Here is a 26,171-nt window from a genome sequence, read left to right on the forward strand (position 1 = left end):
GAAAGTTAGGTTACAATTAATGAAATTATTTTGACATCAGATGTGTCTAAACCAAACTGCAGAGGAAGGTCAAAGATCCCACCAGCAAGAATGAAAGGCAAGCCACAGGGAAAGGCTATCTATAGCATATGAGCAATCACTACCAGCAACCTTGGTGGTCATCAGAAAGCTAAACAAACCGTAGAGTAGAGGGGGGAAAAGGCGGGAGGTTCCCCCCAGTGCCACCTGTCCTCCTGAGTACAGTAAAGCCCATTCCCTCAGAGCCTGGGATCCTTTATTTTCAACCAGATTCTGTTAAATTCATCAGAATAATTGCCTTGAGATGTTTCATTAAGGCCCCAGTCCTGCAGAAACTTACACATGTGCTTGAGATCAAGGGAGCAGACAACTTGTATGCTTAGAATCAAGAGGGATGGGGCTGTTGAGTAAAGGGTGTTGCATTTTTTCCAACGTTTTTGAAAGCTTCCTTTGAATCCCAGTTCTCATCTCAATAGGATTCCCTTCCATCCTCTATTTGCTACACAAAGTACTTTCCCTTTCAAGGCGCTTTTATCTGGGGATAGAATTTATGGCAGAGGTAATGTGTTATTTTTCTATGTGAAACTTTTGATCATGTATGAATATTTTAAGTCAGGGGTCTGCAATCTTCAGCATGCGGCCCATCAGGGTAATCCGAAGGCGGTCCGCAAGACATTTTGTTTGTTGACCATTCACAGGCATGGTCCCTCGCAGCTCCCAGTGGCCGTGGTTTAAAACAAACAAAGGAATATTTCTTCACACAACACACAGTTAACCTGTGGAACTCATTGCCAGGCAATGTTGTGAAGGCCAAAAGTATGATTAGGTTTAAAAAATAAAGTTCATGGAGGATAGGTCCATCAATGGCTATTAGCCAAGATGATCACGGGCTCAACCCCATGTTCCAGGTGCCCATAAAACTCCAACTGACTGAAGCTGGTACTGGATGACTGAGTCTGGATCACTGGATAATTGCCCTGTTCTGTTCATTCCCTCAGAACATCTGGCATTGGCCACCGTCGGAAGAGAGCATACCGGGCTAGGTGGACAATTGGTCTAACCCAGTAAAGCCATTCTTATGAAGATCTGCCAAGGGACCCTTTATAGGCTAGAGATATAGACAATTTAGGCCTGATTCTAGGCTTCATCTTTACTATAAAGGGGCCATAAAAATAAATTTACTTTGCCTCAACAGAATGAGCCGCAACACAGGTACAGCATATTGCCAGTGTAGACATTGCTATATTGCTTCACAGTGAAGACCTCATCATAGAAGTGCACTGAAAGTTGGCTTTAGCAGCTACTCTACATTTAATGATACCTCTGAATACTTTTGAGGTTTCACTGACCCCTGAACCATCACAGGTTCCTGAATATGCAAAGGGTGCTAGGCAGGGAATATGCTGCTCCTCTCCAGAGTGTGTCCACTGTCCTGAGTTGGTAGGATTCTTGTAATTAAAGCTGCACCATGCTGGGTCTCTGCTCCCCCTCAGTGCTTCGGACAGGACAAGATTAGGTCCTTGTAAAGGATTGTGACCTGTCTTGTAGCCCCCTCTTCCAGCAGGACCCAAGCTTGCTCTTGCTAAGCCAGCACCGATCCCTGGTGGAATTCTGCCTGAAACCTTCTCATTGAGTCTGGGGAAGGTAATTTCCAGCAAGGTCAGTTGAAGGGCTTTTTATTATTATTATTTCAGTCTCCTCAACAAAACAAGATCAAAACTTCCCCAAATCTGTCCCTTCCCCCCGATAAGTTCCCCAACCCAAAAGTTCCTGATTCTTACCTCAAAGCCTTAATGATAATAGGACTTCCCACAGTCTCCCTCCTGTCCATTTTGTTTCTGGAAGCTGTTTTTTCCCATCAGTAGCTCTAGTGTCTGGTAGGCATTGCAGCTCACTCTCTCCATTTCTTGCTTCTCTTTTTATGATGATCAGCCCCACAAGCTGTAGGTCTTTTCCCAGGTGCAGTGTGTGGGACTAATCAGCCAGTCAGCTGCTGCCTCTGACCCCAGAGGAAAGGTACCCTATATATGTTCATAGCCCTATATTATGTACTTCAGAACTAAACTAATATTATTATTGATATGCAAAAGAATAGGGTTAAAATGAGAGAGAGAGAGAGAGAATTGAGCTAATTAGAATTGCATAGTAATAAGAAAAGGAATAGCAACAAAGCTAAGAGAGGCAATACATTATGCTTTAATACATTTTCAGTATCTGAAAATGTGCCATTTTCAATGTCAGTGCCAGTATATCCCTCCCCAGTCCCAAGTTCTGTTGTTTTCTTTTCAGGAGTGTAATTAGCTCCCCAGTGCTCCCTCAAAAGTTCACTTTATGTTTATAATCAGTAAAAGGAAAATCACTGGGGAGTAGTAAAATGCCAGCACTAAGGAACCAATACTGCAACATCTTGTGCATCCTTAGCTCCTGTTGAAGTCAATGGGAACTGATTTCAGAGGGGTAGCTGTGTTAGTATGTATCAGCAAAAACAATGAGGAGTCCTTGTGGCACCTTAGAGACTAACAAATTTATTTGGTCATGAGCTTTCGTGGGCTATAACCCACTTTTTCAGATGCATGGAATGAAAAATACAGTAGGCAGGTATAAATATACAGCACATGAAAAGATTGGAGTTGCCTTACCAAGCGGCAGATCAGTGCTAAAGAGGCCAATTCAATCAGGGTGTATGTGGCCCATTCCCAACAGTTGACAAGGTGTGAGTATCAACAGAGGGAAAATTACTTTTTGTAGTGACCTAGCCACTCCCAGTCTTTATTCAGGCCTAATTTGATGGTGTCAAGTTTGCAAATTAATTCCAGTTCTGCAATTTCGTGTTGAAGTCTGCTTTTGAAGTTCTTTTGTTGAAGGGAACTGAGAACATGCAGTACTTTGCAGGAAGCACGTAGCACTTTGAGGATCAGGCATTAAGAGATTTGCAACAAGTAGAGTGTGGATGGAGAAAAATATGGAAGTCTGAAAGCTGAGAACTTTTTTCTAGTATTTCCAGTATAACCTCAAACTCTCATTCAAATATGAGAATCTTTTATATTGATGTGGAACATTTCCTTCTTAGTTACCATGCACATAAAATCTTTATATCTAAATGTTAGTCAAGCATAGGGGTTTTAATTAAAGCATCATTTTGGTGCTTTCAGAATTGAAAAATGCACTGTAATAATAAGCTTCCTCTTCAAGGATTGTAATAAATGTTTAATGGAAAGTTAAGCAATGTGCTGATATTGGCCTAATTGAAACTGTTACATTCCATCTAAGCCTTTAAAATAATAGTATCAAAATTATTGGTGGCAGAGATAAGACAGGAAGTAGTTAATTAATCTGTAATAGGCTCTGGAGAGAGGCTTGTTTAATTGTCTGGCCCATATTTCCTTAATTCTGTTTAATGTCAATGTTCTTCATAGAGAGCATTACAAAGTCAGTTTTAAAACTATGTATAAAAAATGGATAGCAGCTCCAAATTACTACTTTCCCCCTTATCTTTAATTTATTTCAGTATTGGTGTGTTAACAGATGTTGTAACCTTTCATGTCAGTGTTATAGCATCTTTGTCTGCATATTTTCACATTAAACTATAAGCAGCATTGCATTTCTTATTAGTGAGATTTGTGTATAAATCAGACGTATCCTCTGGGAACAAAAATGCTGCTATTTCATCTCAATGTTCCTTCATCAGGATTAGGATGAAACAACCACAGATTCAGCTGCAACACTGGTTATTCCATTGCCAAATGAGAAAAAAGTTACTTCAAAATGTGTCGCGGTATTTAGTTTATAATCCAGTCTAATGAATGTCACACTTGGTCTGATTATATAAGAATTAGAGACAACTGGAAAGTATAATATCTATCTTTTCCCTGCAGTATTTATTTGCTTTTAATAACAATGTATAAAATGATATGTGTACAAACAAAGGATCAATAGGAGTTTCCCTGAGTAAAAAGAAAGTGGAAACAGAGCACGGATTTCAGTATTTAGCTGCAAATAAATATTGTATCATTTTCTTTTCTTTCAATATGTAATCCTGTGGATACTGGAGGCATCTAAAACATACCATTAAAACATTGCTTAGTACTATTCAACAAGACACTATGTGTGGGAATCAAAGAATGCGTGTACATTGATCAAAGAGCACACAGTGTAATGAGTGATGTTACATTCAATTCTGATTAAACAAAGATTCTGTTAATGTGGTACAGAAAGATTTTGGAAGCTGGAAGGAGAAACACACTTAGTTCAAACATCCTCCCTTGGCTTTCATTGCCTGCCTTAACCTCTTTTGCTGTTGGTCCTTTAGTGCATCAATGAAATGTTAGAATGTCCGCAATACATTCAGTAGTATGGAATGTACTGTACATTCAACCTGGGACATACGTCAAGAGCAGTAAAAAGTTAGTTGCAAAAGCAGGCATGAAAGTCGCATTCTGCATGAGCTCTTGGAATCAATGATGGTTTAATATAAAAATAACTTTACTGGAATATCAATTAGGGTTTATTTAGTGATTTTTATTTAACTCATGTCTCTTTTTAAAATATGTGGCAATTTGTGTTATGTGAATAGCATAACTCAAATCGACATAGCTTAGATCTACTTACCACCACCACCGACTCCCCCTACTCTTCTCGTTCTGGTGGACTATAGAAGTCGACAGGAGAGCGATCTGCAATCAAGACCCGCTAAATCGACCACTGATGCATTGACCGCCACTCGTCGATCCCCCAGTAAGCGTAGGCAAGCCCTCAGACAGATAGATCTATATTTTGAAAGGAAATATATTTCCTTTAATTTATATATAATTCCTATAATTCACTTTAATTTTTGCACATAGTGATTCAAATCCTAACCTATCATAACTCTGTGTAACTCCACTGAACTCAATGATCTATACCAGCCCAGGATCTGGCCCAATATTTTGGGTATACGCAACTTACATTTTCACACATATCAGTTAATTGCACACCTAATTACTTTTTTTGCAAGCACCGTTGCCAGATATGTACCTGCAAATATAGAAGGCACTTTTAAGAAGGCCTTTTGGAATTTTAGCCCATTCTTGCTAATTTATATTAATGTGATGGTGGCTTTTAAACCATAGCTTTCACAGTAATGCTAGGCGGCAAGGAATTAGATTGCCTTGTGGAATAATTAGTAATCTTTTTTGCATTCATTCAGTGTGTTTGTTTTTCACTTATCATGTGATAAGTGGTCAACATTGCTCTACCTAAAACCCTTTTCTTTCCATTAAGCATTCTTAAAGCAACAGAAATGCTCTGTCATGTTCCTTCCTCTGGTCCTGCTACAATACTGCTATCTTCTGTCCTACCATCTTCTTCTACTTTGACTGTTTCTTTTATTGTACCACTCCAAAATATTTGGCATTATACACTGATGACATTTTTACTGGCATTCATATTTTTTCTCTTTTTTATCATTAGTATTTTTGCCTGATTATCCTTTAATAAAAGAAAGGCTATGTCTGCCCTACCCAATTAACTCAGGTCATTGGCACCTAGATCTAAGGTTAGCACCTGGTTAGCTTAGCCCAGCTGTGAGCACAAAGCTCTACCTGAGTTACTGTGTCCTCATTGTTTCTACGCTCGTATGTGTCTTGATCATATCCCACAATTCTTTGTGCAGAGGCACTCTAGGATTCTTTCCCAGTCAGTTGTAGGAGAACTTGTTTGTTGTTCAGGAAGAAATACAGGAAGAGCATTGGAGATCGTCAGAACTTGAATTATTTTGCCTGCATCCTCACTGCAAAGGGGGTGGATTCCAGCCCAAGTTAAATTGTAGCAAAGCTTCTCACCCTCACCCCCAGCTATGTAAACTAGTTTAGGAATAAAACTCCTCCAAATCCAGCTCAGAGGTTTTTCTTTGTGGACAATAGGGGATGAGGATAAGGCTAAAGCCTAGGTAAGAGCCTGGGTATGAAGACATATGCTAAATCTTTATATGATACTTTGGATATTTACTGCTTACTGTTGTACCATAATATAGTTCGTTTTGAATTAGCAATATAAAAATTAATGTAAAGAAAACCTTCCATTGGTGGTATTAGGTGTTTATAGCTTTTGACCTAATTCTGCTGTGAACCATTAGGGTTGTGAGCTTACTGCTCATTTAGATAATATATTATAAAAGCTCCCTTGGAATACTGACCCAAATTTAGGACTATTGTAAGTGGATGAAACACAACAGAGTTGTCACCACATATGATTTGGCCCACTATCTCTGGTTTATTATGGATCATATGCAATTACACATTGTATAGTTGTGCATAACACACAATCCGTAGTGAAAATATAGGACTACACACTGCAAATGCACACTATATTCTAACATAAGTTGTTTTCATTTGAATTTTTTTTCCCCAAAATTTGTATGAACTTATTCCATAGTAAAATGACAAATTTTAAATTTAAATATTGAGTGTTTTTGGTGGAGTATCCAAAAAAAAAAAAGCACCAGAAACTAGTCAAGCAAACCTGTTAATTTTAGCAGTAATAATCTTTAAACATTTCTATTTAAGGATTTCCTTAAAGTTTTTGATCCTTTTCTAACATAAACTTGCTTCTTATGTGAGATAATTGATATGTGATATTTAATCGAGAGACTCATTGTTATTAGAATATAATGTCTCTTTCTCCATTGCCTTGCACCTTATTTAGTCATTTATACCTGAGAAATTCAGAATTATAGCATCTTATACCCACTTAGCACTCACTTTGGACAAGTGTAAGTGACTACATAAGGTGTAGACCACAGGAGAATCAGTCCATAGGAGGGTAAAATCATCACTATAATAACCCTGTCTTTTCAGAGACTTTTAACTCTGTGAAGCAATCACCTTTTGGACTGAAATTTTACAAGCTTTAAATCTTCCTCAGGGTGATTTTTTTTGTTGGGGGGACGGGGACCCAAAGACTTCAGAGGAAATTTCCTAACACAGATCTTAAAAATACTGTCAATTTTACAGCCAGTTTGCCCCCAGTTGGCAAAACCATTTTGATATGTCAATTCCTTTCTGTACGTGATTCCTTTGTCTTTCTTTTAACCACTATACAAGCAGTTGTCTAACAGCTGAGATTAGAGATGGTTTCCTAACTAATTCAAAAGTGACAATTTTATTTGCTAGCAATATATTCTATATTGATCTTTATTGCTGAATTATCCATGGTTGCTCTGAGCCTAGTTCATCTTCCTCCCTGCATGAAAACTACCTGTGAGCTATTGCATTGTAAAACAACCACCTTTTCTGATAACCTGTTGGTCATATTGGCATCTATATACAGGATTTTCAGGTAATTAATTCTTATTTAGAGTACATATTTCCAGTGTCAAAAGATTAAGCTGCCCAAAATAAGTTTGATTTTGGTCTTCAAAAAAATCTCTTATGTACTAGTCATGCTCAGTATGAAAATGTGCACAATTTGCCCTATTTATGATCACTCCTTTTAATCACAGACATTCAGTAAGGTATTGTGCAAGAGAAAGAATACCTTCAAAATACATGAGAGACAAGTATTGAATTCCTTGAGCATGTCTTTGCACATTTACCGCTAGTTGTTTTGGTGAGTGTGCCCTATGGTTCATGGCAAAACAGTCTTCTCTCCTTAGCTAGTCGTCTTTAAGAAAAATAGGGCAACAAAACATGTCATCTACCATATAAGTTCTATGAATTTACAAAGGAACCTTAGTTGGTTATTTGATATATGTCCATCTGCTTGGACTGTAGCTGCCTTTCTGTCAAGTATAGTCTTCTTCTTTCTGTAACAGAAAGCTAAAGTAGCATCTCACCCATCTCAGCTTCCTAAAATAAGTTCACTGACTGAGCCTTGTTCGGTCCAACAGACTGTACAATATGTGCTAATTTTCCAAATTAGTAGTAGTTTCAAAGAGAGTAAGTGCTTTCCATGAATGCAATTTACTTAAAGAGGCCTGGGAAGGATTCTATTACACTTGCAGATGTTGGCTTTCTTGCAACTTTGGCAGATATTAATCTACTAAAGATACGTATCCCAACAGATATTTTTCAGAGTTCTTTTGCCTTGACTGGTGCTTTTACAAGAGAAGGTTAAGGACCTTATTTCCTGGCCAAACTCTGAAACACTTACACAAGTAAACTCCTCTGAAAGTGAATGGGTGTTACCTGAGTAAAAACTGAGTAAAACTAATCAAGTACCAGTGGATTTGGCCCTCTGCTTGGGCAGTAAATCTTCATTTAAAGAATCTCAGGTATGTATGTTTGAATCCCATGAGGTAAAGTCTTGTTCCAGGTCCTCTGCATAGTCAACCCAGGTAGAGGATGAAGGCACGCGGACACTGAGCGTTGTTCTGAGCTACATGGTCAAACACCCCCTTGAAGTATGAGAATAGTCTCTCGGATGGGATTGTGCAGTAGGATGAGGGTCCATCGAGGATCTCTCTGATAGCCGTAGGGTGGTTTGACCGGTAGAGATTCTGGATCCTGGATGCTGCTGCTGGGTCATAGTAACGACTGATGTTCCTTCTCCTGTTGTGGTTGTGTCTGGACGCAGGAGCTCAGTGCGCAGTTGGTGTGTTCCCCTGAGTTCCCTTTCTCCCAGATAAGATTTCTGCAGACAGCTCTTTAGTGAATCTGTCTACAAGGAGGTCAAAGCCCTCGAAGGAGGCTGTCCTTGCCACTTCCTCCATCCAAGAGGCTTGCCATGGTGTGGCAGCCCTCACTGTGGGCTGCTGCTCTTCCAGCTGTTCAATCTCTGCAGGATCAGGCTGGAAAACTAAAAGGACTAAAACAAAACCAGCAATACTGTAAATGTATTGCAGGACAAAGCAGCATTATAGGCAGAATATATGAATGATCAAAACACTTTTATTCAGCATTTCTCTCCAAAATCCTTTTCTTCTCATTTCTTCATGTCTCAACAAACTCTCTTGTTCCAAAACCAGTGGGGAGTCTTTCCTGAAACCTCTCCCATTCCTCTCAGTCCTTTTTTGACTGAATAGAACACTCCTTTCATGTGGTGAGATTACTTAGTGAACGTGCCACACTATGTGGGTAACGCAGCACTTTCCCATAATGAACATTCTGTTTGGTCCAGTATTGCAGCTGTAGAAACTAACATAAGGATCAAAGACAATGTGATTATTACTTTAAATCCAGTTCTGGAACTCTAGAAAGTTGCAGGACCAACAGAAGAGTGTTGTTAGTAGTGCAGTTGTAGGCAGCAGAACTAGTAATCATAGCTCAGAACACATCATGAGCCATGCTTCATGAACAAACTAATAAAGACTTAAAAACACATTGGCGTTTCACGAGTAATTATTACTATATAGAGTAATTATAGAGTATAAAAAGGTTATTTTATAATAGAAAATATTGTGCTTTAAGAGTGTGTCTATGATTAATAACTAATAATGAACTTTACCAAATACATATTCATGGACTGTTCTAGATGACATCAGAATCTGAGTTTTCATTTTAAAAAGAGTGTAAGTTTGTAGCCCTCTGGTTGCAGAGAGAGCTTGAAAAGAGGACCCAAGTGCAATCATTATATCAGACATGCAATCATGTCTGAGTCTGCAGACTGCCTGGTACAATCTGTCAGACAGTTATGAACTGACCCATCCATCTCAAAGGGGTGTTAACTCCAAGACTCACTTCTTTAAGGGGATGTGCCACACCACCCAAGCAGAGGGCTTTGTCTGCAGCAGGAAGGGAAGAGTGCAGCAAGCCCTGACCACACACCCCTGGTGCTGGAAACTTGGTGTCCAACATCCAACAACATTGCAATATACAATAGCTGGCATTTATAAGAAAGAAACAAAGAGTCATTTGGGTTTTCATAAGAGTCACTAGATATTCCAAGGAGATCAGAATTTAGAAAACTCCATTATAATAAGGGTCACCAAGTGAGTGAGAGACTGTTTATTAGAACAAGCATCTGCTGAGGAAAAGTGGGTGCACATATGGGAAAAATGCAATAAAAAGCCACCTAAAATAGTTGTGTAACAAAAGCCTGAAGTGCCCAGGAGTTACCATCCCTTCCTGTGTCTCAGAGTTATGAGTTCTTATAATGACCAACTGCTATTTGGCAGTTAAGGGAGATCTGTTCAAAAGAGTGCGTCTGTCTGCACTCACTGTTTAGAAATGGTAGACTAGCTAGAGGTTACCAGGCATTATTATCTATAAAGGCAGCTTGTCACACTTACAAACAGATGCATGCAATGTTGTAACTTGTATCTAGCTGCGACACTGAGTTCATTTCCCAGAGCTGAAGAAGAGCTGCCTGAAAGCTTGTCTCTCTCACCAACAGAAGTTGGTACAATAGAAGATATTACCTCACCTGGCTTGTCTCAGTCACAGATGGAGGCATAAGAGGAGCATGACTTCAAATTCATGGAGTTTTCACAGGCTATTTGAACCTCTGGAATATGCAGAGAGTTCACCTGCAAGACCAGATCTTAGGTGTCGACTGGAGGCCAGAGAGCCCCTGACTGCCTCCCTCCAGTTCCCTGGGAGCACAGCTCCAATGCAGCTGCACTGCCAGGAATTCCTCTGCTGGCCCCTGCTGCTGGACACCCAATCTCTACATTTAAGCATGTTCTTCATAGGCTTGGTACAGAGATGATGCACACACAGCACTAGTCCCACACCCTTGCTGCTTTTCACCACTGAAGTTACCTGTTCTCACACATTGATCCCTGACACACAGACAGGAAACAGCGACATGGAGATGGCTGATTCCCCACTTTCCTTCCCCACAGGAGGTGGAGTTCAACATAAGTTTCCCCCTCTCCATGTATGTCTATAGGGGATGATCCCATCCATTGTTTATGCCCTCTCCATTAACTAATTCCTACTGGAGAGATGTACCCTTGCATATACTTTTGTATTTATTGTGATCATCATCCTTAATCTTATATTGATTCTAACGCAAGTGCCTAGCAAAGTTTATTATTGGGCTTTATTATGGTTAACAAAACCAAAACCCAGTCTTACATCAAAATCCTTCTTACTTGGCTTATAGAAGTCAATGCTCTTGGAAAAGATGTCTGAAAAAGAGATGAAAATAGGTTCTGGAGTTTTATGAGGTGTGGTTACTGCTGGGCACAACAAGAAAGGTTGTAGAAGATTTAGCCTGGGAAATAATTCTTACCCATTGACAATCTAATATGTTTTAGCACAACCACCAGAGGAAATAGGAAGCGGAAAGGGGGAAGTGGATATATAAAGGTAGTTACAATCAGCCTTTTTAATTAGGAGGAGAGATGAGAATGAAATCTTTTAAAAATACTTCTTTCAACATGTAAGAAAGTGTGTTCACAGTCTCACTAGGAAATCATTTTAAAAGACAGGATTTATCAACAGTTACCACACAGTGAGATAACTTTTTCCAGTGCTAAATGTAGGTGGAAATGGTGGTATCATAGATATAACTTTGTGGCACCTATTGGTCAAAAACTAGCTTTTTAACTATAATCACTATTAATTGTTCACGTGGTCTCTACTAACTATATCATTCTGTTGAGTTTTCTGTTGGTACTATGTTGTCATGATGCTAGCTGTTTAACAATAAAAGCATATTTAAAAAATAACTGTGCTACATATATGGAAAAATATTTGTCTCCTGTGTACCATGTTTCCACCAATGCAGTGGGAGGTACATGAAGAACAGAAAAGAAAGAATGGAGAATTACAAGCAAGACTGGCAGTTTGCTGGATAGCACAGAGTAATCACATAAGTATGTGTATATACATGTATAACTACACATCCTTTATCTTTTCTAATCTTGCATAAGCAAGCAGATTTCACCTACAAACCTGCCTTTTCTGATGATACAATTTTGAACAAACACATGCCTTGGAAAAGCTGTAGGGAAAAATTGTAAGCATTTAACCTCTGATCTAACTACACCATTGTTTCTTTGGTTCAGTTGTTTGGCATTCCTGATCAAGCACAAATATGTGGACAATATACTGTTATTGAAGATTATTTTTGTGGTCATCACCCAACATGTCACCTCTTGAGCACTGCAGATGCAAACCAGCTTGTCCCTTCTGTGAGGTAGAAAGGGAAGGCTTTCAAGATGTTGAACATCAAGTCATTTTATCTCAAAAACTTCTATAATTTATAGTGTAGAGAAACAAGAAATAGGAGGCCAAACCCTAATAATTGTCTCTCTTAATGCCAATTCAGAGATATGACTCCCACTATTTTAGTCACATGGAGTTTGTTCCATGCCTTGGGGACATCATAGTTAAAGACAAGCAAAATAATCACAACTGTTAACTGTGACTGTTTTACTATTAAAGAAAGGAAAAATAAAACAAACACAAAAAAATAAACAATGATTATTTCAGCTGCATTCTTTTCTGTATGTCTCTGTGTAGAGAATTTTCAACAGAGATTACACCTTTGAGAGTATGTCTACTCTGGGAGGGAACCAAAGTACTTTACTCCAAATTAATAGTGAGTCTAGACTTAGTATATCAAAAATAGCAAAAAACTTTTATAGATGGGCAAAATAATTTTGTCTAAAAGCAGGTGAGTCCTGTATGGTTTATTTTGGATAATCTAAAAGTTTATAATGTAATGTAAATAAGTCCTATGAAATTGCATGAATTGCTCAGAAGGAGCCATTGAAGGAGTTGTCTTAAAACAGACAAATTAATGAATATCAAAACTCTTAAATCTGAATTAAATCCCACTATTTCTCTCTGTTTACCAAAAATTAGCCTATGTTTCCTCTCCAGGAATACATAATCTGAACAATCTGGTATTTAACAGGAGAAGCTGTTATGGTGTTAAGTTACAATAGCATTTCAGCATTACAAGAAACATTTAAATCTAATTCCTTGCCAGTGCCTTACAACTTTATCTCACCGACAATGCTGTAGTCTTGGTGATGTCATCATATTGCAGAATGATGGCTGCTTTTTGTACTGCATTGTATCTTCTCTTGTTCTTCCTACCTATTGTTTTACAGCTGCTGTTTGCTTGCAGGGGAGAAATGAGCAGGATGAACTATGAAGTGTGTGTGACAGATATGGCAATTTCCTGCAAAATTCTGGACAAACATTATCGCATTAAGTTAAATGTTATTGAATTGTTTAAGTATCTAGTGAGCATATTATATTAAAAATGCAAATGTTTATGTATTATTGTGGGATTATATATGAAGTATCTAGGGGGAGACATGACTAATCTAAATCCTGGGAAGTGTTATGAGCTTCAGTGAACTCTTTTAAATGATGTGCCAGACAAGAATGAACTTTTAATTGGATGCATTTCCTTGGAAATACTCAGGAGGAAGGGAATGCAAATTCCCACATACAGATCCTATCTTTTGAAGTTACCCCTGAGGTGAAACGTATTATCTACTGATTTCCTATTCCCAGGGTCCCAAAGTCAAAGGCACAAACTGTATAAAAGGAGTGACTTACAGATTGATGGTGGTTCTTGAGCAAAAGGTGTTATGAGCTTGTAACCACAGGGAAAAGCCCATGTGTGGGGTTTGAAGAAGTGACTGCTACCTGAGCCCTTGTTGGGATCATCTTGGGTAAGCTTATTGGCCTGCGGTTCTTTTATTGTTTTAATATGCTTTCACCTTAAGAATAAATGTGCTTGCCTAGGAGAAGCTGTGTGGTACCTTATAATTGTGGACAGTTACGCTGTCTGAGGAGAAAACAAAGCAGGCCTGCTTAGGCAGTCTAACTTCTAGGGTAATTCATAGTGTAGGCAGGGAACTGTGCAGCCTGGAAAAACCCCAGTCGGATGGGAGAGAGACATATTTTTCCTCCCAAGACAGGTGATGGCCGAGGAGCTGAGAGTTTAAAAGTTGGTGCCCTTGCCGGACAACAAGAGGGAAACACAGATGTAGTTGCCCTGAACTGTGACAAATTGCTGTAAAGTTGAAGAGAGGAGTAGAGCACTTGTGCTTAATTCAGAGAGTTTTATACTGTTCGCTTGCCTTGAATTTCATTGAGAAGGAAAATGCACCTCTTTCAGGTTTGGTTAGATTCAAATTAGCTGTAGTCATCCTTTTATTAGCTCAGTACCTTTGTGGGTTGGTCTTGGTAATGTCTTCAGTTCATGAATGTAGAATCTGTTAATGCATATGCAATAGAGCTGTAATTTTTTGCTCAGCTTGATTGTTACACTGCCTTTGTCTTTCTGGTGGGAACAGCTTAGAACATCTTTAGAGCGGGAATTTTAACTTTTACTTAGTCCATTTTCTGAGATCCCTTTTAGCTTCATCGGGGTTTAATAGGAGTTGAAATTCTTCTTCACATAAGCCCAAGCATCCTTGTGTCAGCAATAAAAGCTTTCAGTTCTCAAAATAGTATTTTAAACTTATTAATTCTTAAAGAGTATTTAAATTTAAATAGCCATTTGAGAAGGCATTGTCTCATCTTCACCGTCTCTGGAGAGATGGCTCTTGCTTTCCAGAGTTTGGTAAGGAATTTGTTTAAGCAGTGGTACTGAGTTTTTTGATAAAACCCCTTGTAGTCTGGTTGTTTGTTTTTTTGTTTGTTTGTTTTTGTTTTTTAACCAAAATGATCCTTGGATTTACAACCTGTCATCCACAGTATATTTACAACTTGGTACTAAAGATGCCTTATAAAATGGCCTGTACAAAGGACAATAACCAAAGCTTATACACATTTTCAAAACATAACATAAAAGGCAATAGTATAGCATTAAAACAAGGTAGCAGTTTATAAAAGCTGCATTTTAGAACCTGTATAGACACACAGGTGTTCTATGGCTGAGAGCGTTATTGTATTTGACTTTTTAGGAGCCTCTTACAAGTTGACATAAAGCAGAAGCCTCCTGGAATTTCTTTAAATTAGCTTGACAGTTCATAATAGAGCATATGTTGTTATACTCTACAAGCATGGTGGGTATAAAAATAATTATAGGTATCTCTTGAAATTCAGTAAAGGGGCAGGCAGGTTGTAATTATCTAACTCTATCAAAATACGATAATTTTATCGATGACCATTTTTCCATCAATATTGAGATTTCCCCTCTGCACTGCCCAGGTTCAAACAGGGACTACATCTTATCAGATACAAATCTGCTGTCTTTGGGCCAAGTTTTCCATTGCTTTTAACCTTGTGTCGTCATTCACACCTGAGCAAAGTAGGGATAAAATATTCGCATTCTAATTTGGTAGCAATTTATACCCACTTTCCATTTACTTTGCATAGATGTAAATCACAACACAAGAGGCAAGGCAAGGAAGAATCAGGTCTTATGTGTTTTAAAAACTTTTTAAATCATATGGGTCACTTATATTAATGTCTCTGATTGCTACACAAGGGCAATGTAAGTGGCAGTTGCTCACTGCAGCCTGCTAGAAAGCCTGTGCTCCTTCTTCCTTAGATTAGAAAGTATCCCATTTGTATTCCTTCACCCCAAAGGATAATATATTTCATGCCAGACTGCTTGGAAATGAGTGATTTAGTTACAATGTTGATGCTGATGCACTGTTGCATGTGAGTGGTTGTATGTGCTCACTAGCTGTAAAATTGATAAAGGGCCAAATTCTGTCTTTTGCCCTCAGAACTCCCACTGCTGTCTATGGAAGTTCCAGATATGTGGAGTCTTGCAGGATCATGTCCCAAGACTTCAGCAGAACACATCTCAGTCTCTGATTCTAAGATATCAGAAAAATACAGGTGTGAATGCCTGGTCACTTTCCAACAATGTCTGAAGGTTATCTATGGTACTGAAGAAAGACTTGCATAAATAAAGTTGCCAGCAGCATTTGAAAGAAACTTGTCATTGATATTATTATTACTTTATTATTAAGCATTGTTATTCTTTATTGAACAATGGTATTGTGTAGGCACCCAAAGGACCCAACTGGCTTTGGGGAATTAAGGGGGAAGATTGAGTTGGCCACATGCTGCTTCTGATAATGTTCCTCTCTGGGACACTAAAGCCTTTTTAAAAACTATCTCCAGGAAAGTGTTGTGTTGAGGACTGATATTCTGTTTCATGAGGGATTATGAGATTTCAAAATTTGATTTTTGTTTGGAATTTGAATGAAACCTGAACATTTCAAAATTCTTCTCAAAGTAAAGTTTGGGGAGGGGAATTTGTTTCCGATCAAAACATTTCATTTTGACAAAATCAAAACCATTTTCATTTCGACTTTTTTTGTCTTCTATTATAATATAAACAATTTAAAAGTTCTAAAATAAAAATACTTTCAAAACAAAAAATTGAAATGTTTCATTCCAAAAATGTCAAAATGGGATGTTCTGACGTTGGCTCAGCTTTTTCCTCCAAATTGCAATGTGCTTTTAATCACATCATTTTTATAAAAACTAAGGTTTTAAAAGTGCAAAGGATAAAAATGAAATTCTCTCCAGATGGAAAAGAAACATTCAGAGAGACAGACGTGAAAACACACAATCCTCCTCAGTGTATTCAGTGCAATCATAAACATACACAAAAACACATGCAAAACTTTTAACGGGATACCAAATGGGCAGGAAAATTGTCACAACTGGCCATGGATAAATAAGGTCTAATCTGTTTTTTTGTTGTTGTTGTTCAATTCCCAGAAGGGTCAGCAGAAACGTGTCACCGAAGAAAGAATCCACAATGGAAAAAACAACTCACAGTTGCTTCTTACTGATTATGCTTCTAATCGTAAGTAAAAGAAAAATGAATTGCTTCTGACACCATAATAGAGGCTCAACTTAAATGTATACCCCAAATTAAAAAATACAGTAAAAGAACAAAAAAAGAGCCACCGTGGCTTACCAACTAAGTAAAAGAAGCAGTGCGAGATAAAAAGGCATCTTTTAAAAAGTGGAAGTCAAATCCTAAAAGGGTAAATAGAAAGGAGCATAAACACTGCCAAATTAAATGTAATAAGAAAAGCCAAAAAGGAGTTTGAAGAACAGGTAGCCAAAAACTCAAAAGGTAATAACAAAATGTTTTTTAAGTACATCAGAAGCAGGAAGCCAGCTAAACAACCAGTGGGGCCCCTGGACGATCGAGATACAAAAGGAGCACTTAAAGACGATAAAGTCATCGCAGAGAAACGGAATGAATTCTTTGCTTCGGTCTTCACAGCCGAGGCTGTTAGGGAGATTCCCAAACCTGAGCAGTCTTTTGTAGGTGACAAATCTGAGGAATTGTCACAGATTGAAGTGTCACTAGAGGAGATTTTGGAATTAATTAAGAAACTTAACAGTAACGAGTCACCAGGACCAGGTGGCATTCACCCAAGAATTCTGAAAGAACTCAACTGTGAAATTGCGAAACTATTAAGTATGGTTTGTAACCTGTCCTTTAAATCAGCCACTGTACCCAGTGACTGGAAGATAGCTAATGTAATGCCAATATTTAAAAAGGGCTCTAGAGGTGATCCCAGCTATTACAGACCGGTAAGTCTAACGTCCATACCAGGCAAATTAGTTGAAACAATAGTAAAGAATAAAATTGTCAGACACATAGAAGAACATAAATTGTTGGGCAAAAGTCAACATGGTTTCTGTAAAGGAAGATCATCTTACTAATCTATTAGAGTTCTTTAAGGGGTCAACAAACATGTGGACAAGGGGGATCCAGTGGACATAGTGTACTTAGATTTCCAGAAAGCCTTTGACAAGGTCCCTCACCAAAGGCTCTTACATAAATTAAGTTGTCATGGGATAAGAGGGAAGATCCTTTAATGGATTGAGAACTGGTTAAAAGACAGGAAACAAAGGCTAGGAATAAATGGTAAATTTTCAGAATGGAGAGGCGTAACTAGTGGTGTTCCCCAAGGGTCAGTCGTAGGACCAATCCTGTTCAACTTATTCATAAATGATCTGGAGAAAGGGGTAAATAGTGAGGTGGCAAAGTTTGCAGATGATACTAAACTGCTCAAGATAGTTAAGACCAAAGCAGACTGTGAAAAGCTTCAGAAAGATCTCTCAAAACTAAGTGACTGGGCAACAAAATGGCAAATGAAATTTAATGTGGATAAATATAATAAAGTAATGCACATTGGAAAAAAGAACCCCACCTATACATACAATATGATGGGGGCTAATTTAGCTACAACTAATCAGGAGAAAGATCTTGGAGTCATCACGGATAGTTCTCTGAAGATGTCCACGCAGTGTGCAGCGGCAGTCAAAAAAGCAAACAGCACGTTAGGAATTATTAAAAAAGGGATAGAGAATAAGACGGAGAATATCTTATTGCCCTTATATAAATCCCTGGTACGCCCACATCTTGAATACTGCATACAGATGTGGTCCCCTCATCTCAAAAAAGATATACTTTAGCATTAGAAAAGGTTTGGAAAAGGACAACTAAAATGAGTAGGGGTTTGGAGTGGGTCCCATATGAGGAGAGATTAAAGAGACTAGGACTTTTCATCTTGGAAAAGAGGAGACTAAGGGGGGATATGATAAGGGTATATAAAATCATAAGTGATGTGGAGAAAGTGAATAAGGAAAAGTTATTGTTCCCATAATATAAGAACTAGGGACCACCAAATTAAATTAATGGGCAGCAAGTTTAAAACAAATAAAAGGAAGTTCTTCTTCACTCAGCATTCAGTCAACCTGTGGAACTCCTTGCCTGAGGAGGTTGTGAAGGCTAGGACTATAACAGGGTTTAAAAGAGAACTGGATAAATTAATAGATGTTAAGTCCATTAATGGCTATTAGCCAGGATGGGTAAGGAATGGTGTCCCTACCCTCTGTTCGTCAGAGGGTGGAGATGGATAGCAGGAGAGGGATCACTTGATCATTACCTGTTAGGTTCACTCCCTCTTGGGGACCTGGCATTGGCCGCTGTCGGCAGACAGGATACTGGGCTGGATGGACCTTTGGTCTGACCCAGTATGACCATTCTTATGTTCTTACGACACCTGACAAATGATAACCAGTAGAAATGTTCTGAAATCTAATACAAGTCTACACTATTACTGTTGTATACAGAGGACGAAGAATGGGTGTCCAACTGATTAAAAAACAAGAATAATAAACCTACTGGCAGAAGAAATCTCTCAGAAATATGGTATGCCCTAAGATCAGTGTTTCTTGATGATACAGAGAGGAAAGAGTGAGGACTGAGTGACTATGAGTGAGTGTCTATGCATTCTAAATATGCAGTAAGAACAGTGTTGATGTCTATGCTATAAACTACCTCTGACACTGATTAAACTTGTTCTCTGGACTTCACTTAAGACTCAAATTATAAATAATTGTCCTGAACTGGAATTAATCTTAGCCAGTCAGAGTATGAGGATGCTGAACAGTGATTCAATGAATGTAAGGTCAGTCTGCATTCTGAATGGATACTGCTATTGGAACTAACCATCCATCTACCTACATGGCTGCCTCCACTACACACCCACTGCCCGTCCTCTCACCCTAACCAACTCCTCATAGCTAGGCATGGACCCCCTGGTCCCCATGACCCCGAAGAAGGTTTATATGCCCACCCTCTCCAATAAGCAATTTTTTAAAATTAATTTTTAGCTGCCCCTCCCCATCTCCTCTTTCAATATCCCCCTCTCTAGTCCTTTTTATCCTTTTTTCCTAATTTCATGACTCTTCTTACTTCCCCTTTCTCTCACTTCTATGCCACTCCCTCCTCCTCTGCTCTAACAGATGACTGAGGAGCACTTATATGAGACTCCCCATCAGCTCCCTTTCATATGTGTTAAGCACAGTTTAGAGACATTGCTCAGGTACATGGCCTGATGACAGTTTCCAAAGAACCTCTTCTTCCCTGATACATCTATGGTGTCATGTCCCGCAGAAGCCCCTCTGGCCCTTGCTTCCTTCAGTCTGGCACAGCAATTAGGTAGTTCCCCAGGCCTGCTTCCCATTTAGCTATTCAGAGAGGGTGAGAGGAGGTGTTGTGTGAACGTGAGATGAAGTATATCGGGAAGGGAGATCAGGGAGAACTAAGAGAGATTGTGTTTAGTAAAACAGGGATTAATATTTATGGGTTCCTGAGGAGCAAGATGAAGTAGAGGGTGGTGGCTGTAGCTGGGGAGGGGAGATGGAGGAGGAGGGAGTGCAGATTTAACTAGAAAAATAGTTCCTATTAACTTGGCCTCAGAGGTCATTAGTCCAGGATTCAGCTAGTGCCTTATAAACAGGAAGTGACCATATGATGTAAGCTAAATCATAGGACTGGAAGGGACCTCAAGAAGTCATCTAGCCCAGTCCCCTGCACTCATGGAAGGACTAAGTATACATGTACAATAAAAGCTTTCTGTTCAGAGGAAAGTGTGTCATCATATTCTGATAGTTGCATTGGTGATGGTGCAGAACTACCCCAGCTGGGGTACTAGAAGGAGGGAGCATTTGCACAATGTCTCCCAGAGCTCCAACATGGATGAAGGGGGAGGGTTTGAAACAGGATTGTTTGTTCCCCTCTGTGGCTGGCCAGCTTTGTTGGCTAATTAGAAAGGAGGAAGAAGTCATCCCCCACCCCCTTTTGGAGTGACTTGCAAATTGATGCCAGCATCATGTGTACAGGCTGCAGTGTTAGCCATGCCCCCTAAAAGGGGGCACAATGGGGTAGGCTCTCTCACCTGAGCCTTCCCTATATTTCTGTGCAGGCTCACCTGCAAAGTGTTCAGTAATCATAAAATGATTCTGCTCCAGATTAAGGCTACACAGTGGATTTAGATGCAATGAGACCAATATTGTATTTTACAAATGTCTTTTGATTATTAAAATCCTTGACAAAGGGTCATTAAATCCACACCTTTTGCATAGCCATTACACCTCAGTGACTACACTATACATGGAAGGTCTGAACTGTTTCAAATTCTGAAAGGTTCATGTACCCTTGAAATATTTGTCATTTTAAAAACAAGGAAAACAAATTAATCATGGGTAAACCAGTGTGACAGAATCAAAAGCAGATTGTAATTGTATATAATTGTGTAAACTGATATTATGGAAAACTTAGGTAATGGTGACAAATTTCTGCAGTTCTGTTACTGAGACATTTGCCATTTTAATGAGCATACCCTTCATTTGGTACTCTATCACTACAGCCTTCACAATTTTTAATATAATTTATTTATGTCTGGTGGCAGGCAAGCCCTGACCCCCATCAGGCTTTTGTGAGTCAACCACCTAAGCAACCTTCTCCCTAAAATTTCTAAAGCCCATGTCTGGGCATTGGGCCAGCAAGGTGCACAGTGACTGCAGAACATAGGCCCCTTCTGCCAATCACCCAGTCAACTGCTCTTCCAGGATCTGGGCTGGGCAGGGATTCATCCCTTTGATGGACTGGTGGGTTGTTGTTCAAGGCAAACTCACTTAGCATTTTGTGGGTTTCTGAGTCTGAGAATAAAACTGCTTCATCTATTCATGGGGGATGGGGGGGAAGTCAGAAGCCAAAAAAACTTCCCCTAGCTGCCTAAAGATATTTTCAACAGTGTCTTTCTGGTCATCCGGCTATGTCCTATTCTTACTTCCTCTAGGCAGCTCCCCACAGCTGGCTGAGCAGGACCCTGGCTTTCTGTTGCTTCGGGGGGCAGTACGTTTGAAATGCAGATTCTAGCCCCTCCTGGAAAGCCAAGAAGCTGCTCTGACCATCCCCCATAAACCAGGGCAGTCAGTGGGTCACCATAGGATATGTCAGCATCATTGGGATTGGATGGGCAGCCTGAAGGATCCAGACTTGACATGGTCCCAGGGGTTCCTGCCTAACCTCCACAAATCCTGTCCATGATAACACTTGCCAGGTAGGGGACCATCTGGAGTTAGTTGAGTGGATTCTAGATCTTAATCCAGATGCGAGGGACAAACCCTTTTTTTCCCTGGCAAACATCAAACACCCCCCCCCCCCGCCGCCCTTGGGGAGGAAGGAGGTAACCCCAGGAATGGACACTGCTATAAGCAATAAAGCAATACTTTTAACTAAGCAGGACAAGTCCTCAATCCATATCAGGGGCAATGGCGAGAGGAGACCCCCTTTGGGAAGTTACACATATGCGTTCCCCAGCAACAAGACAGTGTACCCAGTCCCCCACATCTAAATATATAGATTAATGCTTGTTGACCTGATTAAGAGTTCCAGTAGCCCCAGCCCAAAGTGAAGTAAGACTCAATGCTTTGCTGTAGTCACTGAAGCTAGAATGTGCTGTGAACTCATTGAACAGTGAGTTCCATTTCATGTTTCCTGGACCATCTATCCCCATTGTTGATGAGTTAGTCCAGAGTTTTCAACTGAGTTCACCTTTTCTCTGGATCACACCCCTCTGCTGTGGCTCCAGGGTCCATCCAGCTGTTCTTTATCTTAGTCCAAAAATCAAACTGCCAATACAGTGGCAGCATCTTTTCCAATCTCTACCCCTGGGGCTAGCTGATTGGCCTAGAGCCACCCATGTGACCGTCAGCCAATCTCCTCTCTTGGTTTTGGAGTGACAACCTCCACCGTAATGAAATTCAAGACATGGGCAACCAGCCGCTTGTTTTTGTTTGAGAAAGACACTCGTCATCACCAGTGAAATTCCATTAGTCTGTTAGCCAATTTCCTGCAGCCATCCCACCCCCACAACAGAGGAGGCAGACCCTGCCGGATCTCTGGAAGGCAGTGTCCTCCACCACCTCTAGCCAATCAGAGCTTTCTTGAGTGGTCCTATGCCACCTCACACTTAAAATATATATAACTTTCTAAATTATTTTCTGTTGAGAGGGCTTTTCCATTTTTGCTGGTGCTGTATAGTTCTTAAAGTCCAAAGCAATTTTTACTATTCGTTAACTTTATTGAAAAAAGGTAAAAGAATCCACTCTTGATTTTGATCATTAATTTAAAATATAAAGGAATCTGTTGAGCACATATTGTACACAGGGTATAATTTTGCAGATTCCTGAGGAAAGTATAGGACCGAATTCCACCGGCCAACCTATTCAGAAGAAAATGGATCTCGCTGGGCTGCCTCATATTACATGTGGAAGCTTCTCATAATAAATGCAATAAGGGGTGAATCATCATTTTAAATCTCTTCACTATTTACTTTTTTCCCCTAAGACCTATTTGGAAGGAGCAGGATCTGATTATCTGTGCTGTTGCCTTTGAAAAAATTACTTTAAAGTGAATATTCCACCTTGCAGCTACATATTCCAGCCAGGTGTAAGCAACTGGGGCTCAAATGTACAAGTCTTACTTGTACAGGTATCCCCCTTGAAGGCAAATAAATATTTTATAGTTTAGACCTGGTGAGTGTGTTTCTGCAATTGCTTATTTTCAAACTGTGGTACAAACAAAATGGGTACAGTTTTCTATTAAACAAAAGCCTGCCTGCACCGAAAAAGGTAGATTCTCAAATTAAGGGATGCTCCAAGGTTTTAGCTCAGTCTCTGCTTTTAAAATTTAAAAAATAAAATGTCATTGTGAAGTTGATTGGTCTAAAGCAGCTCCTTGTGACAAAAGGCCAAATATAGTCTTCCTTCAAGCCCATGGCTTCCATTGGACTACTCATATAAGTAAGGATTCCCCATATGAGCCAGGCTTGCAGGACTGCCTCACAAAAGTAGTACAATAAATATTAATGAAGAGAAAAGTTGTTTTTCACTAAAATTACGGTGTCTTCCCATTATGCTAGTGATGGTCTCTTCCTTATTTAAAGACCTGCCAATATTAGTGATGTAAGAGTCATGGGATCGCAGTATAAAAACTAGCTTCTATCCTGCTTTAATGCTAGCTAAATATTAGAAGAATTTTAATGTTCAGTGTATGAATGTGAGGAACTAACATTAAATATTTCAAAGTTATTTTACTCATGTTAAACAAATATTAAAAGATGGGGGGGAAATTATTATAATGTTCTATAACATTGAGAGTACCGTGCATTAATTGCCCTCCTAAAGCATGCTCAATGGATTCTATCACTATCCTGCCATTAATAGTCGTGAAGAGACATGGGACCAGATTCAAGGTTCTGGAGGGTCTGTGTAACCCTTGCTGAAATGTGCTGTGTTCCCACTCAAAGATTGGATGTACCGAAGGATAGGAATTTAGTGATCCGTATAGTGGTGACGGTATATAGCAATTTAAAAAAGAATTGGGAGGATATTTTTCAGCCACCAGAACCAATAATAATATATTATTGACTTGGCCAGAATTCATAAGAGATTTTTCTGGGCTCAACATTAGAGGTTGCCAATTTTACTATACTTAGTTTAGAAAAAAAACATGTGGAAGGAAAGAAAGTGATTCAATATATACCGCTTGATCCTAAATGTTACTTAGAGTCAATAATTTATACAGTACTTTTTATGTTTTTATCATTACTAATGATGGAGTAGTGCCTTTTTGGAAACTTGTTCATCACATGAAGCAGTTTCTGAAACAACTATATTTTATGTTTCTTTTATCTGGAGTCTCTGTTGTACAAATGAGGAAAATCTTGCATCGATAAGACAGACGGATTTACCTGTGTTTAAGAATTCATAGTAGAGTGGGACAAATAATATATACAAATTGCTTTCATCTGGACTGTATTACCAATTCTAGGTATAAAGAGATCATCAGTATTCCCAGCACTCTACTCATAATGATAATTCATCTTCTTATAACTGTCATTTATTGAGTGGTGGCTTGGTGGTCGTATGTATGACGTCATTTACTTGGACTTATAGGAGTGACATCATATGTACGGCTGCTAAACTGCTGCATGAGACATCACTAAAGCAGTTTTCTTCAGAAGAAATAATACTGATCACTTATGCCATATGCCAAATGTCCTGATTATGAAGTTGTGAATTATTTATTTCTCTTTAATAAAGAATAATTTGTAATGCACAAGGTATTCTACTTTACTGTACATATCGACATTATTTGTACTTCCATCTGAAATAATTGATGGCTGGGAAATTTTTTCAATACATAATAATGGACTTATGGAAAATACAAACCCACACAGTATAGCAGATATTAATCGATAAAAGATTACTTAGTCTTGTTAAATATCTTTTATGGCATAACAGATGTTAGAAAAAAGCATCTTAAGGTTAATTCCAAAAATACCCAATTACAACCCTCCAAATCTAAATTTCCAAATTTAGATTTCTAACCAAATTCCTTGATAGTTTCTCCAAAGAACTAATAGCCTGATCCAATGTCCACTGACGTTAGTCGGAGTTGGATAGGAGCCTATGTGACCTGTATGTGGAGCCTATATGTGTATCTGAGCCTATAGCTGTGGAAGAGTGGACCATAGGATGTTATGAATAAAGTCATTTCCCCTACTTGTCCCAAGTGACTTTAAAGCTTCTTTGTATGCAAATAAGGATAAAAGATACATAACCCTTTTTTGCAGTCTATGATACTTATTTAAGTAACCTTATAAAGAAAAAATTGAGGATGCAACAATAATACGTCACCTCATTCTAGATGTACCACCATTGACTTCAGTGGTCTTTGGATCAAGCCATTTAATACCAGAGTGGTGGGTGCAGTATAAGATCCTTGTAGAGGCCCGTGTCTGTCCCTCCCCGGGAAGCCTGGAGGGAGGCCACGCCTCCTTGCTTCCACATCTCTGGAAAAGCTGGCTTAAAGGGGAATTAGTAGCCTCTGAGGCCCTAGCCCTCTAGGCAGAGCCAGGCAGCAGAGAGTCTAGGTCCCTGGCCCTCAGGCAGGGCAGAGCAGTGCATAGTCTTGGGGGCTCAGGCCCTCAGGCAGGCCCCCCAGTCTCTTGCCTGATGTCCTAATTCAGGCAGACGGCAGACAAACACAGACCTCTTGGTCTAAGGAGGGAAGGCAGCCATCCTAGGGGTGGGGTAAAGGGACCCAGGCTCATCCTACTCCACAGGGTCCCATCCCAAGGCCCTTACAGTGGAGTGCTCTGCCACTGGGTCAATGGGGATCCCACTACAACATGCCAACCAGCACTCTGGCACTACAACCAGACTATTGTCTGGTGTTCCTGGACTACTTCCTATAACCCCCTCACTGGGTACCTTCACCACCGGTCGGCACGCTACAAAGTGCTCCCGTAGTTAATTCTGTTGCTGTCAAAAAAGCGGAAGCTCTGGTAACCCATAGACTCCTCAGGGTACACAGCTAGCAGCAGTCCTAGCAGCTCCTCAGTGCCCTCTTTAGCTGGCAGCTCTGGCAGCCCCTTTAAATCCTCTGTGATGTAGAGCACAAGCCCCAGCAGTGGT

The 26,171-nt window shown here is 39.5% G+C and overlaps 1 protein-coding gene across 1 annotated transcript in view; it reads left to right on the forward strand.

Moving 5' to 3' along the window:
- CALCR (calcitonin receptor) overlaps positions 1-26,171 on the forward strand; it is a 266,191-nt gene that overhangs the window by 123,652 nt on the left and 116,368 nt on the right. Inside the window, exon 2 of the mRNA XM_027822731.3 lies at positions 16,593-16,680. Within this exon, the coding sequence (XP_027678532.1) occupies positions 16,593-16,680 (88 nt within the window). The remainder of the gene's footprint in view (positions 1-16,592; positions 16,681-26,171) is intronic.

The sequence above is a fragment of the Chelonia mydas genome, chromosome 2, assembly GCF_015237465.2.
Source record: "Chelonia mydas isolate rCheMyd1 chromosome 2, rCheMyd1.pri.v2, whole genome shotgun sequence".
NCBI lineage: Eukaryota > Metazoa > Chordata > Testudines > Cheloniidae > Chelonia > Chelonia mydas.